The sequence below is a fragment of the Triturus cristatus genome, chromosome 6 (assembly GCF_964204655.1).
Source record: "Triturus cristatus chromosome 6, aTriCri1.1, whole genome shotgun sequence".
Classification (NCBI taxonomy): Eukaryota; Metazoa; Chordata; class Amphibia; order Caudata; family Salamandridae; genus Triturus; species Triturus cristatus.
Window position 1 is genome coordinate 858,720,632 of NC_140589.1, and position 16,561 is coordinate 858,737,192.

The 16,561-nt window shown below is 46.3% G+C and overlaps 1 protein-coding gene across 1 annotated transcript in view; it reads left to right on the top strand.

The window, feature by feature from the left end:
- The window catches only part of LOC146817966 (uncharacterized), a 737,869-nt gene that overhangs the window by 410,889 nt on the left and 310,419 nt on the right, over positions 1-16,561 (top strand). Inside the window, exon 8 of the mRNA XM_085611444.1 lies at positions 9,453-9,550. Within this exon, the coding sequence (XP_085467570.1) occupies positions 9,453-9,550 (98 nt within the window). The remainder of the gene's footprint in view (positions 1-9,452; positions 9,551-16,561) is intronic.

The window sequence follows — 16,561 nt, forward strand, 5'->3', positions numbered from 1 at the left end:
AGGCTCGTTTGTTGAATGTATTTGGTGATTTTATTCCTGATGAAGAGCGGCCCTGTTTGACGTATCACTTTGTGGGTGATATAAAGCAGCTTGAATGTGGATCTTCTGGCAACCAGTAACCAATGTAGGGCATTCTAGGCAGGGGTGATGTGGGCTTGTGGCTTTATATGTAAGAGTAGTCTGGCAGCAGAGTTCCAAATCTGTTGTTGTCTTTTCATAGTTGTTAAAAAGGATCTGTGGAAGAGGCTATTGGTAAAATCCAGTTTAGACAGAACAAGAGAGCTAGTAACCTGGACCTTGTGTGGAAATCACAGGTGGGGGAAGATGCCTCAGAGTTTTTTAGTAATGAAGTTTGATTTTGCTAGTTTGTCGACTTGGGCATTTATTTATAGCTTGGAGTCCATAGTAATTCCAAGGTTTCTTACTTCCTTAGATACTTTAGGCAGTGTTCCCAGATCGTGAGGCCAGGCGACTAGTGGGTCATAATTTTTCCCATCACCACATGTGAGTATTACAGTTTTGGAAGCATTCAATTTGAGATGGCTCCATGTCATCCACTGATCAACGGCTCTGTGGCAATTGAAAGTTTGTGAGTTTCTAATGTCTTTGGGGATCCCCAGCTTAAGGAGTATTTGTCTGTCATCTGCATAGTTATAGCATGTGTGGTGAACTTCATTGATCAGTGCTGGTAATGATTTCATGTAGATGTTGAAAAGCATGGGTGAGATGATAGAGCCTTGAGGGACTGCCTGCTTTTGCGAGGTACGGTTTGGATGAGGAAGGGGTGGTATGGATGACATTAGTTCTGTTTTGAAGGTAGGATGCGATCCAGTTGAGAGCAGTCCCCTATATGCCAGCTTTGTAGAGTCTTTTTATTAGAGTGTCATGGTCAACCGTGTCAAAGGAAGCTGAGGGGTCCAAAAAAAGCAGTGTAGCAACCTTGTTCCAGTCAACTGTGTTCTTACGATCATCCCAGATGGCAATGAGGACAGATTCTGTGCCTCTTCCTAGATGGGATCCTGTTTGGAAGTCTGGATGTATGGAATTATCTTCAATACATTGTGACATCTGGGCAAATGCTGCTCTTTCTATCAGTTTGCCCAGGAAAGGTCCATTTGTAATCGGTCTGTAGTTGTCAGGGTTAAGTGGGTCCAGGTTTGTTTCCTTTAGTAATGGCCGTATTTATGACTTTTTTAGATCTTCTGGAAATATTCCTGTAGTTAAGGAATTGTTGATGATTCTTTTTACTGGTGTGGCAGCAGAAGTAATTAGAAGAGTTTTCTTGAAGGTTTGTGGTAGACATGGGTCAGAAGGCATGCCAGCAGGCCTGATTGCTTTGGCCAGGTCCATAAATTCATTGTGTGATAGTTGTTGGAAAAAATACAGAGGCTGGGTTAGCCTACTGTTGGGGGGAGTTGGTGCTGGTGCTTTTTCTTTGTTTTAACTAGGGTTCCAACGTGTCTGCTTTGGCCATGTAATGATTTGCCTGTTTGTGAATGCTTGAGTAATGGGATGAGCTCCTTCTTTTTTGAGCCAGGTGCGTTGCAGCTTTGAATTTGCTGGTTTATCTCTTTTATCTCTGTATTTCTCCAATGTGCCTGTTTCCTTTTGTTCTGTTCTTTTGTTCTTAATGGTATTAGGATATCGGGAGCTTCCTGTAGCCCCTTGTATAGATTTTGAATGGAATATATTGTGCCTAGATCTGTCCTGGATGTTAGTTGTGTTTCTAAGTGTTCCAAATTTAGTTTGTTCCACAGTCGATAGGTGGATGCATGTAAGGTGGTTTTAGGTGTTGTGCTTTGTGTTGTTTTATGTTGGAAAACAAGCAAATGGTGGTCTGACCATGTGACTGGAGTATTTGTGTGAAAGGTAACTCGTTCTGGATTTGCAAAAACTACATCGCGAATGTGTCCAGCGATGTATGTGGGTTTGTGAATGATCTAATGCAGGGTCACTGTGTCTAGGCCAGTGATGATTGTTTTTGGATGGGGCATATTGGGTTTGTCAAACCAAATGATTAGGTCACCAAGAATGCATAGGTTGGAGTGTAATGTTATAAGGTTTGAAACTGTGTCTAGAAGTGTGTCTGGGAAAGTTGTAATGCTTGGTGGAGGTCTGTAAATGAGTAGGAAGTTACAGGAGGAAGATGGTGTAGGGTTGCATCTGGTGATGAGGGTCTACCTACCTTGTATGGAGACGTCATCAGCTTTAGTGATATTTAATGTTTTCTTGAATACAAGAGCTAGGCCACCTCCTCTTTTGCCTATATGATTTTGTGTGATGATTTTGTGTGATAGTAGGCTTCATGCAACACTGGAGCCATGTCATCTCACAACCATGATTCAGTTATGAAGAGTAAGTCAGGTTGTGTGTCAGTGACAAGGTCGCAGATGTGATGCTTGTTTTTTAGAGTGATTGAGCATTTTATAGTAGGCAATTTAGAGAATGTGTTTTGGTGATGGTGTGACTTTGTTTTGTAGAAGAGTGAGCAGTGTTTTGTGGACTTGTAGCAGGTGTGTCCTTAGCGCTGGTATTAGCTGTATGAGATAGCAATAGTGTAGCTGTTCTGTATCGTATTCCTCATCCAGCAGGCTAAGAAGGCATTTTGATGTGTCTGCTTGTGTAGGTGGTGGAGATGGTTGTTGAGAGTGAGTTGGTGATCTGTGTTGTTTTTGTAGATTAGCCTTGTGCAATATACATGGAGATGCGAAGTTGTGAAGAGTGGCATATTGTTTACTTTGTTTGTGTCTGTTTAGGGGGGAAGGCGTATGAGTTAAGGGTGGTGGTGTAACATGGGTCAAGTTGTAAGGTTCTAAAGTGTCCAATAGATGAGAGGCGGTTAAAAGAGACTTGATGTGCTGCTGTATATGTTTTAGGTGTGGGGTAAGAGAGAACGCTGGTTAAAGGTGTGTGTTATTTGTGTAGTCAGGATGGTGGTATGGGTGTATGGTTCTAGTTTGTGAAGGAAAGTATTATGAGGTAGTGTGTGTGTTTGTGTGTGAGGTTTTGTTGTGCTGGTGTGTGTGTATTATCTTTTGTATTTGATGAATAGTAAGAGGAGGTGATGATGTATTTGTTTTCAGAGAAGTATTTGTATGTAAAGTATTGTTGGCGAGTGGAAGCTGCAAGGTAAAGGGGGGGTGAAATCTTTTAGAAAATAGTCTATGTGGTGTATGAGAAGGGATGAACAAGAGTTAAAAGTGTTTGTGTTAGCTTTGATTGCTTAAAGAGGTAATATGTGTGCTGCATGGGAGTGCAAGGGTTGTGTAGTTGTTTTTTTTTGGTAAAAAGAAGAGGAGGGTTTGGTGGATGAATAGATGGAAGGCTGAGTATAGGTGTGATGGTGACAGAAAGGGCTTGTTAGGAGTTGTGTCTGGATGGGATATAGTTACATATGGTGTGGATTTGGCATTAGAACAACGGGGATTGAGGCAAGACAAAATTGCACCTATCTCTAGTGTATTTGTTATCCGAAAAAGTAAGGTGCTAGGGACCGGAGTTTCATAACCCCTAAAACACCTAAGACTCAAATACCTCAATTTATCACAAGCAATATACAATGGTCCAGCACTCTTAATATTAAATAATATTCTGTAAGTATGACACAATTCTTCAAAGTAATGGCAATTCAAAAAGTGTTGTTTCCATCAAGTTCTTTATTCATAACTTTGTTTTTTCAACACGATAAAAGACCGTAGCCAATGCGTTTCGTCCTCTCAGACTTCTTCAGGGCAAAAAGAACATTTGCTTGCGGTCTGTACTGTGATTCAAAGAGTACTTTCTCCCTTTCTTGATTCCATAAAATGTAATTGTATCTTCAGTTAAAGTGCACTGTTGCAATCCTAGTTATATATTCGATTGTTTAATTCCCATGGTAGATGGTCAGTCAATCTCAGCCATCCTCCGTGTTTCTTTTCCAAAAAGATGAGCGAGGCACCGCTCCCCTCCAAAAGGCAGAAGTGATATACTTACAGAATATTATTTAATATTAAAAGTGCTGGACCATTGTATATTGCTTATGGTGTGGATATGGGTTGTGCTGATGATGAGTGGATTGGTTAGTGGCATAGGATAGAGTTTTTCTGTGTGAGTGAAGGTGCAAATGTGTGGTAGTTGGGGTAGAAAGATCTATAGGTGTGGTTTGTGGGTTACCGTCAAATCAAGAAGACATTGGGGACCAAGTTCAATCCAATTTCAGATGTCAACTATGAAAGGTACATGTTCAACCATGCAAGACAGCAACCTGGTGAGATGATGAATGTGTATGTTGAGACTTAATACACTTACAAAGCACTTCAAGTTTAATTAATTCAAGGATAAAGAAGCCATGCATCTTAGAGTTATTGATAGTTGCCTCTCCGACTCATTACGACAACGAATGCTGAGAGCGGAGGAACATGCTGACCAACAAGCTGCTGATATGGAAGCTGGAACAACTCAAAATAAATCAGCATTGAGCAGTAAAACAAGTCAGAGGCCCAGTAGTGATGTTTCCAAAGAAAAAGAAATTGTGTTTCTGCTGTTAATTCTTCTTTCCACATGAAGGTAAATGTCCTGCTTTGGACAAATATGCAAAGGTTTCAGGAAGGAAAACCATTTCATAACGGTTTGCAAAGCAAAACAGAAACTAATTGCGTCACAAAGAGAAGAGAATATAAGCGCAAGAAAGTTACAGAAGCACTCTAGCCAATCAAACAGGGCCTAAAAACAACATCGACTAAGGCAAGTGGAAATGAAACAAAGGTGATTGTTATAAAATTCATCATGAAACAGGTCATTGACATCATCATCGAGTGACGGTGAGGAAAATGGATATGCGCTAGTGATGTCGTCACAGATCGACATGCGCATGTAGGATTGGTTGCTTGCAAGAAAAGACAAAAGTTTGAAAAGAATTACCACATGAAACAACAAAGTTCCTTTGGACATTGTCCTAAAATTACGCATCAGGTGAATGGGTGCCCTACAGCTTTCATTATAGACAGTGCTGTGTCGATAAACATTATGCTGGCAGAAAATTACAAAGAACTTTCTCCGATACCCCATCTCACACCGTTAGGAACCAAGGTGTATACCTGGGCAGCTTCTACACCCTTGCGGAGTAAAGGAGTACTTTGTTGCTGTTTTGGCAGCCTACCACCAACCCAGGTACCCTTACACCTTGGTGCAAGGGTGCCTGTGTTGTAGGCAGGATTGCTTTTGTACACATAAACAATCAATAGAGGCATTTTCCTCTTTCCATGTGTGCTGCATAATGCAGCACACATAGAAAGAGGAAAGAACAAGGAGAAATAAAGATATTTCTCCTTGTAATTCCTCGCCTGGGGAGGATTATCTTTGTAGCACATTCCCAGAATGCATCAAAAACATGGAATATGTGTGGGAGCACTCACCACAACATTCATGGAACGCCTCCCTTGTGCAGAGTAATGCAGCGCAGTGATTTGAGTTGCATTGCATTACTCCATATTTTTGAAGCCATTCAGATCCATGCAAAGTGGCTTTGCGTTGCTTCAAAAATATGACTTAGAGCTCTGCTTCATGCATGCACCATGTTGCGTTGTTCAAACATGATGCACAGTTCTCATAAATATGCCCCTCAAGTTTTGGTGTGTCATCAGCTACAGAAAACTTTCAAGGTGTCATTCATCGACTAATTCAGCATGTCACACATGCTTTTTACCACAGTGATAATAGACAGGTGTTTGCGGCTACACGAAAGGCACATGACATAGCACTCACATAAGTATGCAGTCTGCTTGCTGATGCAGGTCTCACACTAAATGCTGAGAAGTGTGAATTTCACAAAAACAGAAATAAATTATTTGGACTTATCTTCTCTGAAAAGGGGGTGACTGCTAACCACGAAAAGGAACAAGCATTGTCATCTACTTGCCCTCCAGAAGATGTGACCATGCTGCGATCCTTCTTAGGCATGGCCAGCTACATTTCCAGGTACATTTGTGAGTTTGCCACTGTGAGTGCCCCTCTAGGAGAATTAACAAAAGTGAGATGTTCTGTGTGAACGTTCATCTGTGAGTGACTGAAATGCAACTGAAATGGTTTACTTTGATCTGAAATTGCATACAGAGATTGTGATGGATGCAAGCCTGATGGGGTTGGGAGCGATCCTCGCCCAACATAATGGATAACCCGATGCTCAGCCGGATTCCATCTCAGACTGAATATGATTATTTTCAACTGGAGAAAGAAAGCTTGGCTGTAGTATGGGCATGTGAACACTTCCATGTGCTTCTGTACGGAAAGCTTTTCACCCTTGTTACAGAATATCATGTGTTTTCACAATTTTTGGAAATCAAAAGCCAAGATGCCCCCTCGCATCGAAAGATGGTGTTGCGTCTGCAGGAGTATGATTAGACTATTATGCACAAACCGGGGTACGATCAAAACCGTGCAGACTACTTTTCACGAGTGCCACTACAGCGTCATAGCACTATGTCCAAGGCTGCTAAGGCATACATCAATTTCATAGTAAAGTCAAGTGTACCTGCAGCTCTTTCTTTTGAACAGATTCTGGCAACTACTAATACTGACAAAGAGATTCTTAAGCTCAAGGAAATCATTACAATACAAACATGGAGGAAGCATATTCGAGCACTTACAGATGATGTTGAGTACCAGAAATTTAAAAATGTTCGTGAAGAATGTTCTGCTTCAAATGATGATGTCATACTAAGACAAGCAAGAATAGTTATCCCTGAAAGCCTGAGGCAGCAAGTTGTTGAACTGGTGCACGAAGGCATCATGGCATTGCTGCAACTAAAACAGCCCTCAGGGATCGAATGTGGTTCCCACATCTTGATGAATGAGTTGAAAGGGAGCTTAAAGCTTGTAATCTGTGCTGATCTACCTAAGCAAGCCTGGGAGAGGTTTACTGTTGGTTTCTTTGGACCACTCAACAACAGACATCATATCATGGTATTTGTCAATGAGTACTCGCATGACTTAGCATCAACCACACATGACCAAGTCATCGAAAGGCTGAATTACATTCTCACAACATGGGGTGTTCCCTCCATTCTCAAATCTGACAAAGGTCCACCCTTCAATAGCAGAGGTCTCAAAGACATTATTAATCGTTTGAGCATCAAACATCAGAAAAGTACACCTTTCTGGCAACAGGCAAATGGTGCTGTGGAACGATTTATGAGCACTTTGAAAAGGGTGGTTCAATGTGCTGCACTGGAGGATATGGTCCTCAAATTTGCTCTGCACCCAACCCTACGTGCCTACCATTCCACTCCTCATTCCACAACAGGAGACAGTCCTGCCACCTTGCTGTTCCAGAGAGCTCTTGGAATGAAGATACCTCAATGGATCGCCAGCCGGTCAATAGGCCCTGAGGAGATTCATGTCATTGACACCTCTCACAAATGCAAAATGAAGGCCTATGCCGACAAGGGCCGACATGCTTGAGACACAGTTTTCAAGAAAGACCGAATACTTGTTAGGCAAAAGTGGGCACGCAAGACGGACACTCTGTTTGATGCTGAACCGCTAAGAGTTGTAGTAAGCAAAGGACATATGGTAACTGCTCAATGACCTAGAAAATCCATAACTATAAACTCATCACACTTTAAGCCTTTGCCTGATGTTCGTCAGCTCCAGACCTCGCAAGTGAGGCAACTCCACTTGAGTGCCCAAGTCAATCATCCAACTCTTCTCCAGAGATGCCAGATGAAGGCGCCCCTCCTCTATCTCATACAACTAGATCTGGAAGGACGGTGCAAGCACCTCAACTACTCATCGAGGAGTTGTAATGTGTATAATATATTTGTTCGTACCTTTTATTTAACGGGAGGATGTTGTGTCCTGTTTTTATGTGCATGAGGTCTCTAGTGGCCCTTAGCAGACTCCTTACAAGTACTATGTAATCTTATGGGTGTGGCTGGGTGTGGTTAATAAAGTTTCTGATGCATTGTGTTCAGTTAACAGTTTCATGCTGAAGAATAAAGAAGTGCAAACCAGAGCTCCGTGGGTGGCATGGTCTGTTATATGCTCTCCGGCTAGGGAGGACGCTGCAGTCATGTATCACTTTGTCCACAGCTGAGACCAACCGGACCACGATCAAGTGGAATGTATATTGCTCCAGATGGGAGGCCATACACTACTGTAATACAAATTCGGGAAGAAACTTGGAGCAGGATGAGAATCACCTTGATAGGAAACTATAGCTAACATCAAATAACTGGTGAGCACCTTTCCTCCACCCAAAGAGACACATGCTTTTGGGGTTGGTTCAGGAAAATGTGCATTTGGATGCTCTCAGGTCCATTTTTAGCAACAAAGGGTTTTCAGCCTTCATTGTCAACAGCTACTAGAGGGGTTTGTGATGTGATCCATCTGGACAAGAAGCCACACCTCAAACAAGTGAGGCCCGAATCTCTTGAATATTCACACAAGAGCATACAACTGTTTCTAATAGCAGCCCAGTAATGTGGCTGATAAAAGACATTGGATGCTTATTCCTTTATCTTTTAATAAGGAGTGCCCCAACTCCCTTATCAGAAGCATACATTTGGACTTTAGCGAGGAATCTTCAGGAATGGATGCACAACACAGTGAGTTATTGAGACTTTCAAATGTCTTATCACTCTTTAATCCAGAACATTTTTCTGGTCCTTTCTTAGATGTCAGGACAGTTAGACGTACTACTATGGTCCCATAATTGGCTACACAGTTCCAGTAATACCCAGTGAGAACCCAATTGGCCCTCTCATAGGTCTGGGCAGTGGGGACCTTCACTGTCCCTTTGGTGCCCTGGGTAGCCCAAAGAGGACATGAATGCTTCTTGCACTTGGTTGCCTGGATGGCCAGTTTCACCCCTGTATCACAAACAGCATCTTTTTTCTAAGCGTCTAAAGTTATTTCTCCAGACATTGCATAGCACAGCAATACTTTCCAGATGGAACACACACAACTTTTCTAGGCCAGACGTGTGGTAGGCTAGTGTGATGTCACAAAAGCTAATGGAATTTCTATATAATGCTTAGCGCTGGACCAATTCAGATAGAGATTACAGCAACCACCTATCTCAAATCAAATTTGTGAAGAGTGTTGCCAATGATTGTTTTAAAATGGAGGGCTGACTGCCTCCTGATTTCTTGGAAACAGGTAATGTAGTCTATATCCGAGTTCACAGTTAGAAAGGTTTATTTGACACATAGAGGTCATATATGGGGCGACAACGCATCAGTCTTTCTCAGCAAGCAGGCAATGGCCTTTATTATTTCAGTAGGCAGAGGCCAGCATCCCATAGCACATACTCACAGCCTTTGTACACTTTAAAATATTAGCACAGGAATACAGAGTAGTATACTTGGCTATCGTTTATTACTTAACATTAGTGCCGATTTTCTGATACAGTTTTAATAAAATGGGCACACATAGGACAGTAGCCAATGCTGTAATATGTCATTTTGTCTCGACAGTGTCTAAGTCTTTAATTTCGCTTCGGTACCCAAGAGACAGCAAACAGAAACAATCCTATGACCCATCAACCAAGCAAGCACAGGGACAGCTGGATAATGTGAGTAAATCTTCTCCATGTTTAAAAGTCTCAATCTTTCCAGGGTACTTTCTTTATATGTCTGGCTTGACAGTGCAACTGACTGCTAGACGAATGATATCTAACATAGAGAGTGAGCTCAGGGTCAGCCTTCATCAACAATTAACTTATTTGTGTCAGCTCTCTTCAACCATTGATTAAAAGGATTGTCAATCACATCTTCACTCCTGTTGGAAGATGTTTTCTTTTATTGCCATGTTGAATTGTCAGTGTATCATTCAAACTCCTATCAGGACTATTTTTCATCTGAAAACAACTCAAGTGTCATCATTTAGTCTCATTCCATTCTTTCTTCACACAAGCATTCTTCACATATAGCAAATATTTTTACATTGTATTTGACTGTAGCAGGCCTTTTTTTAATTAATTTGTCAGGGCTCATGTGCAATACTAGTGCAATCCCATGCCCTCCTCTGTCAGTTTTAGTCGAACTGCCCTCCAGTTATCTTCCCTTGTCCCTTGTGCAGTGGAGAATCACATTTCCTAACATCACATAAATCACTGCCCCCCCGGCCAACTGGTCTTCTCTAGGGCTCAAATGCCCTATGTCCAAAGTGTCAGGGCGCGCTAAAAATGCAGCAGAATCCAAAGTGCGCCATTGCGCTGGGGCAAAGGAGTGCAACTCACTCCTATCTCTGAAAACCTGCCCCCCCAAAGAACTGTGGCCTAAAGATAGCAGCTGGCACTAAGTGCTGTGCAGCTGTGAAGAATAAGGCCTGGCACCACTGTGCCTTCCTCTTCTGTCCCACTCATGGACTTCTGAATCAATTATGCCCAAATCGCGGCAGCTGCCCGCGCTGGTGCGGCGCAGCTGTGGCACTTTTCATAAAGGGGTCCCGGCACCTTTGTGCCCACTGGACCCCCACGTAACACTAAACACATGCCTCCATTGTTGGGGCAGCCCGCTCTCTTGCGGAACCGCCCAGGCACCGACAATGTGCCTCGATATGCCCCCAAGTCACTGGGGCCCTTGGGCCTATAATTAACTGAAAACTGCCCCCTCGTTGGAGCCACGTGGGCTCTGGACTCAAAACATGCCCCTCGATGGAGCCACGCGGGCTCTGGACTCAAAACATGCCCCTCGATGGAGCGGCCCGCTGCCAGACGGGGCCGCTCAGACTCTGTGCCTCTATCGGCACCACACAACTTGAGCCCCCACTCACTGAGACTCACTGGTGCCGCTCTCAGTCTCCTCGGGTCTCCTCTCGGCGCTGGGGGCGAAGGCAGGGCTCTCCAGGCTCTTCTCCCTTGGTGGCGCCCGCGGGGCTCTCCTTCACTCAAGGGAGTCCCGCGCAGGCAGGCACCGCCCTCCGGGAACGCCTCTCCTCTTCACCCGGGCCCCCTCCTGGGACCCGGGACTTCTCTGACTTCACCCGGGCACCCTCCTGGGACTCAGCACTTCGCTCGATAAGGCCAGCACCATGCGGGGCTTCCCTTACTCACGGGAGCCCAGCGCTGCCCTCTGCGGCCTCGGCCGCCTTGCTGGACTTCCTCCTTCTGCCTGCAGGCTCTGGCCCAAGTCAGGCAGATGTGCCTGACTTCCGCTTCGCGAAGAGGGCCGTGGCGGTGATTTTTCCATCGTAGAATGTGGGGTAGGCACTCGCCAGTTTAAATATCATAACACACCAGCGGAGTGGGCACCCGCCATATTAAACAAGCATTGGCATAGCCAATAGGTCTCGCCTTTGGGACCTTATAAGTGTTTAGCTTAGGGTCCCAAAAGCGAGACCTATTGGCTATGCCAAGCCGCCGTGTGGCCGCAAAAGTGAAAGTGATCGCCATCGCGATCAAACATCAAAGCGGCCGTGCGGCCGAAAGTGAAAGTAATCGCGGTAAAAGAGGCGCGCGTGCCCGCGCACATGCACTGTAGCTCTAGGCTGGCCTGGTAGCACTTTTTGGAGCCCTCTCAATACGTCTCGCCAGACCAGCGCATGCGCTGGGTCAGGCGAGACCTAAAAACAGTATATGCGGGGTGGGCACCCGCAATCCATGAATATCTCTGAAGCGGGGTGGGCACTCACTCGGCAGCAAATTGGGGGGAATCCCTACGCCGGGGATTCCCTCTCTTTGTCATGCAGTGCAGTGCTGCAAAGCCCACGCGTTCCTCTCTCCTTGGGGAAGTTTAAGCAGATAAAGCACAGCGCCCACGAGGCACTAGTTGCACAAAGTCCTGGAAGATGAAGGGGCCAATGCTGGGCCCAGGGAGGCAGCCCTCCTGGCACGTCCTCCTAGCCCCCAGCAGCAGCACACCCCCGCAGGTTTAGGAACTGGTCCAGAACATTTTCATGGGGTCACAGCCCCTATATTTATACCCAAAATTCCTTTGTCTGTAGTGCAGGGCATGGGGGAACCAGATGCAACTGGTTCAGGGGGGATTTGGAGCACCTTGTTTTCCAAGCTCCTTTTCCCCTTTGTCAGGTGGGGGCTAGGTGATCAGACACACCACAGGGGGTGGGGCCAGCATTGTACAGCACAGGCACCATCCTATTCAGAGTCAGGAGATTACCCCTCCCACTACTCCTAGCGCAGATGTCCTATTCAGCCCAGCGCTGACTCACCCTGCCCCTCCTGGAGCCACACACACCTCCCAGCCCTTGTCACTAACAAGCTAGACATGCAATTCACATCAGGCAGGCAGACACATAGCACACAGAAAAGCCAACTTTTAAAGTGGCATTTCTCCACCAGTCATCATAAATCTGCGCACACCATTGCGCAGTATTTATTCTCACGAATTCATACATACTAAACTCGACCCTGCTGCTCCTCTCATACCAGGAATTACTACTGACACACCTTATCAGATAATCCCCCATGCATTCCTATGGGAGGGCAGGCCAACCTTACCAATGTAACACAGAGAGCGCACGCACTTTACACTGGACCACAGTGCTAAAGTGCTCAGAGACCTAAAACCACCAACACCATGTCAGAACTTAAAGGCAAAAGGTTTAGGGGTGAACCTGCCAAAAAGGACCAAGCCCAACACAGAAATAAAGCAATAATCTGTGTTGAATGGGTTTGTGTAGGTAGGACACTGTGCACTGCACCTGCTGCACAAATGGAAGCTACGGTCTAGTAAGTGCAGTGTGGGACCGGGGATGAAGGATGGGGGTGTGTTAGTGGTGGCTGGGAAGTGAAGAATGATGACAGGTAGTTGAGATGTCACTACAACGCTGGTACCATACTTTGTAGTTAACAACGGAGCCAAGTACACAATGTGTGGAAGTGCGTAGTGGAGTGGACAGTGTACAATGCCTCCAGTGCCAGGAAGGAAACGGGCTCCTTGGTTCCTGCTTAAAATTTAAAATGAAGCAATAGTCTGTGTTCAATATGTCCCTGGTGCCACTGCACATGCTGCATGAATAAAAAGCGTTCCTCTGGAAGTGTAGGTGTAAAGGCTATGGATAGAAGACGGAGGGGCATGCAGGGGTGTTCTTAAATGAGTAATGGTGGGGAGTAGTTATTGCTACAGAAGCACGTGTATGTGGAATTTGTAGGTAAAAATCCAAGCAGGCACAACATATTTTAACAAACAGGGACAGCGTTGCTGCTGCAACATCCTGTGATTCTGTGCAAGTCACTCATTTCTCTGTGTCTAAAAAAATTAATCTATCATCCGCATGTTACATGATGTACTATTTAAAGGTTATGTTACAGCTTTGTAAATGGAACATAGGAGGGACACCAATGGGCTCCATGAGGAGATTGAAGACTGCCAAAAGCAAAGTAAACACCAAGCGCTCTGGAAGGCAGCTTGACATTTGACCTCTGTCTTTGAATGCATAGAAAATGTGATGAGATAAGAACAAGATTTACAGGCCTGTTTACAGAAAAGAAGCACTCGGAAGGATACTAGTAAATAAGGTTTTGACATGGGAGGGACAAAGTGAACCTGGAGAGCCTAAGCCAGCAAATGGAAAGCAAAAAAATGTGACTTACAAATCACAAAGCCAATGGCAAGCTATTGACAGAATGCATTCCCAGGTCAACTTTCTGAAACTCCCCAAGATCTCTTTCACATACCACACAGATTTTCTGTCTGGTAGGCTGCGACCTAAAAAGGTTACTCTCTAGTTAGCTAGGACCACACCACCACATTGGTCAAAGATGCAAATTGTGATCAAGAAACTGCTGATGCATTAGAGCCTCTGCAAAAGATAAGTAGAAGTATTCCTCGAGCAAGAGTGGACATTTAACTCCAGCATGCCTACTAACTGCGGAGTCTGAAATTAATATGGTATGCTGTCTTCCTGCCTGCCAAAGCAAATATGCATGATACAAGAATCCCAACAATATGATTTTTGGAGGAGGACTTCTCAGACTTAAAGCAGCAAGCAGAGCTCCCCTCGATTTCTGTCTAGCAGATGTCAAATGAAATCTGCAGTGACTAATAAACTTATGAGTGCCACCTTCCAATGGCTTTCCCAGTACCTCCTATTTTGCTATTGCATGTTCTGATGCAGTCTGCAACTCCTTTATCTGCTGTGATGCCTGTCATTGATTTTCCTCTGTGCCCGATGCTTACCCTGCTTCTTGCATACACCTTAGCATTCAAATCTGTACTGACAGCGCCACAGGATGATCTCACCTGTGTCATGGTCGCACTGCCAGGCTTGCGTGCACTTGGAAAATACTTTGTGGAAAACGTTGGGATGATGATCTTTGAACATCTGTCCACTTATCATGCCACACAGTCACATTGATGTCCTCAAGTAAATGATGTCTCTTTGTGCTTGAAGATAGACATTATCACTGTATTTTCAGTCTGCATTAACATCACATTTATCTATGCTTCTACATAAGGCCTGGTTCTTCCAACTTCCCCCGTAGATGCTGGAGCAAAGTCACCGTAGACCAACTCCAGACAAACCTCGCACTCAGCCCACCCACCGACCCCTCCAACCCCGATGACGACGCCCGCAATCTCAGACGATGGATGGACGACTGCGCCAACACCTTAGCCCCGCTGAAAAAAACAACCTACAAAAACACCAGCAAGAGAGCCAGCTGGTTCACCCCGGAACTCCTAGCATCCAAGCGCACCTGCCGGAAACTGGAGAACAAATGGCACAGCGAGAAGACGCCGGACAGCCGCACAGCCCACAGAAACGCCATCCGCAACCATCATCACCTCATCAGTTCCGCCAAGAGGACCTCCTTCAAAGACCGCCTCGACAACAACGCACACAACAGCAAGGAGCTCTTCAGCATCGTGAAGGAACTCTCCAACCCCAGCTCCAACGCCAATGACATCCCGCCGACGCAAGCCCTGTGTGAATCCCTTGCCACCTTCTTCCACAGCAAGATTGCCGACATCCACGACAGCTTCGACTCCCGGACGAACCCAACAGGCCCGACACATCAGACCTGCTGCACCCCATCGACCACGACCCCCTGACAGCCTGGGTCAACGTGAACATGAAGGACACAACCAAGACCATCGGCACAATCCACTCCGGCTCCCCATCAGACCCTTTTCCACACCACATCTTCAACAAATCCGGCAGCTCCATCGCACCCCACCTGCGCAACATCATCAACCTCTCCTTCGAGACCGCGACCTTCCCAGAGAGCTGGAAACATGCCGAGATCACCGCCCTACTCAAAAAACCCAAGCGGACCCGAGCGACCTCAAGAACTTCCGGCCCATCTCCCTGCTTCCATTCCCAGCTAAGGTCATCGAGAAGATCGTCAACAGACAGCTCACCCGCTACCTCGAACATAACAGCATTATGGACCCCTCCCAATCAGGATTCCGCAGCAACCACAGCACCAAGACCGCCCTCATCGTCGCCACAGATGACATCAGGATCCTGCTGGACAATGGCGAGACGGCGGCCCTCATCCTCCTGGACCTTTCCGCCGCCTTCGACACTGTCTGCCACCACACACTACGCACACGCCTCCACGACGCAGAGATCCGAGACAAGGCCCTGGATTGGACCACCTCCTTCCTCTCTGGCAGAACCCAGAGCATCCGCCTCCCCCATTCCGATCCGAAGCCTCCGAGATCATCTGCGGCGTACCCCAGGGATCTTCCCTCAGCCCGACACTGTTCAACATCTACATGGCTCCACTCGCACGCATCGCCCGACAGCACGGCCTCAACATAATCTCCTATGCCGACAACACTCAACTGATCCTCTCCCTCACCAAGGACCCCCTCACCGCCAAATCCAACCTCCACGAAGGAATGAAACCCATCGCCGACTGGATGAAGTGCAGCCGACTTAAGCTGAACACAGACAAGATGGAGATCCTCATCCTCGGCTCCAACCCATCAGCCTGGGACGACTCCTGGTGGCCCTCGTCACTAGGGGCACCCCTGACACCAACCGACCATGCACGCAACCTGGGAGTCATCCTCGACTCAACGCTCACCATGACCAAGCAAGTCAACTCAGTCTCCTCTTCCTGCTTCAGCACCCTCCGCATGCTCCGCAAGATCAACAGGTGGATCCCGACAGACACGAGAAGAACTGTCACCCAGGCCCTCGTCAGCAGCAGACTCGACTACTGAAATGCCCTCTACGCGGGAGCCCCGACCAAGCTCATCAAACAACTGCAAAGAATCCAAAACGCCTCTGCACGCCTGATCCTCGACATTCCACACCACAGCCACATCACCTCTCACCTGAAAAACCTGCACTGGCTCCCCGTCGACAAGAGAATCTCCTTCAAACTCCTGATCCACGCACACAAGGCACTCCACAAGACCGGTCCAGCCTACCTCAACAGTCGACTCTCCTTCTACGTTCCCAACCGTCACCTCCGGTCCGCCGACCTCTCCCTGACCACCGTCCCGCGCATCCGGAGAACCACCACCGGAGGCAGATCCTTCTCCCACCGCGCCGCCAAGATCTGGAACACCCTTCCCCTCAACCTACGACAGACCCAAGACCTGCTGACCTTCAGGAGACAACTCAAGACCTGGCTATTCGACTACTAGCGGCAACCCCCCCCCCTCCT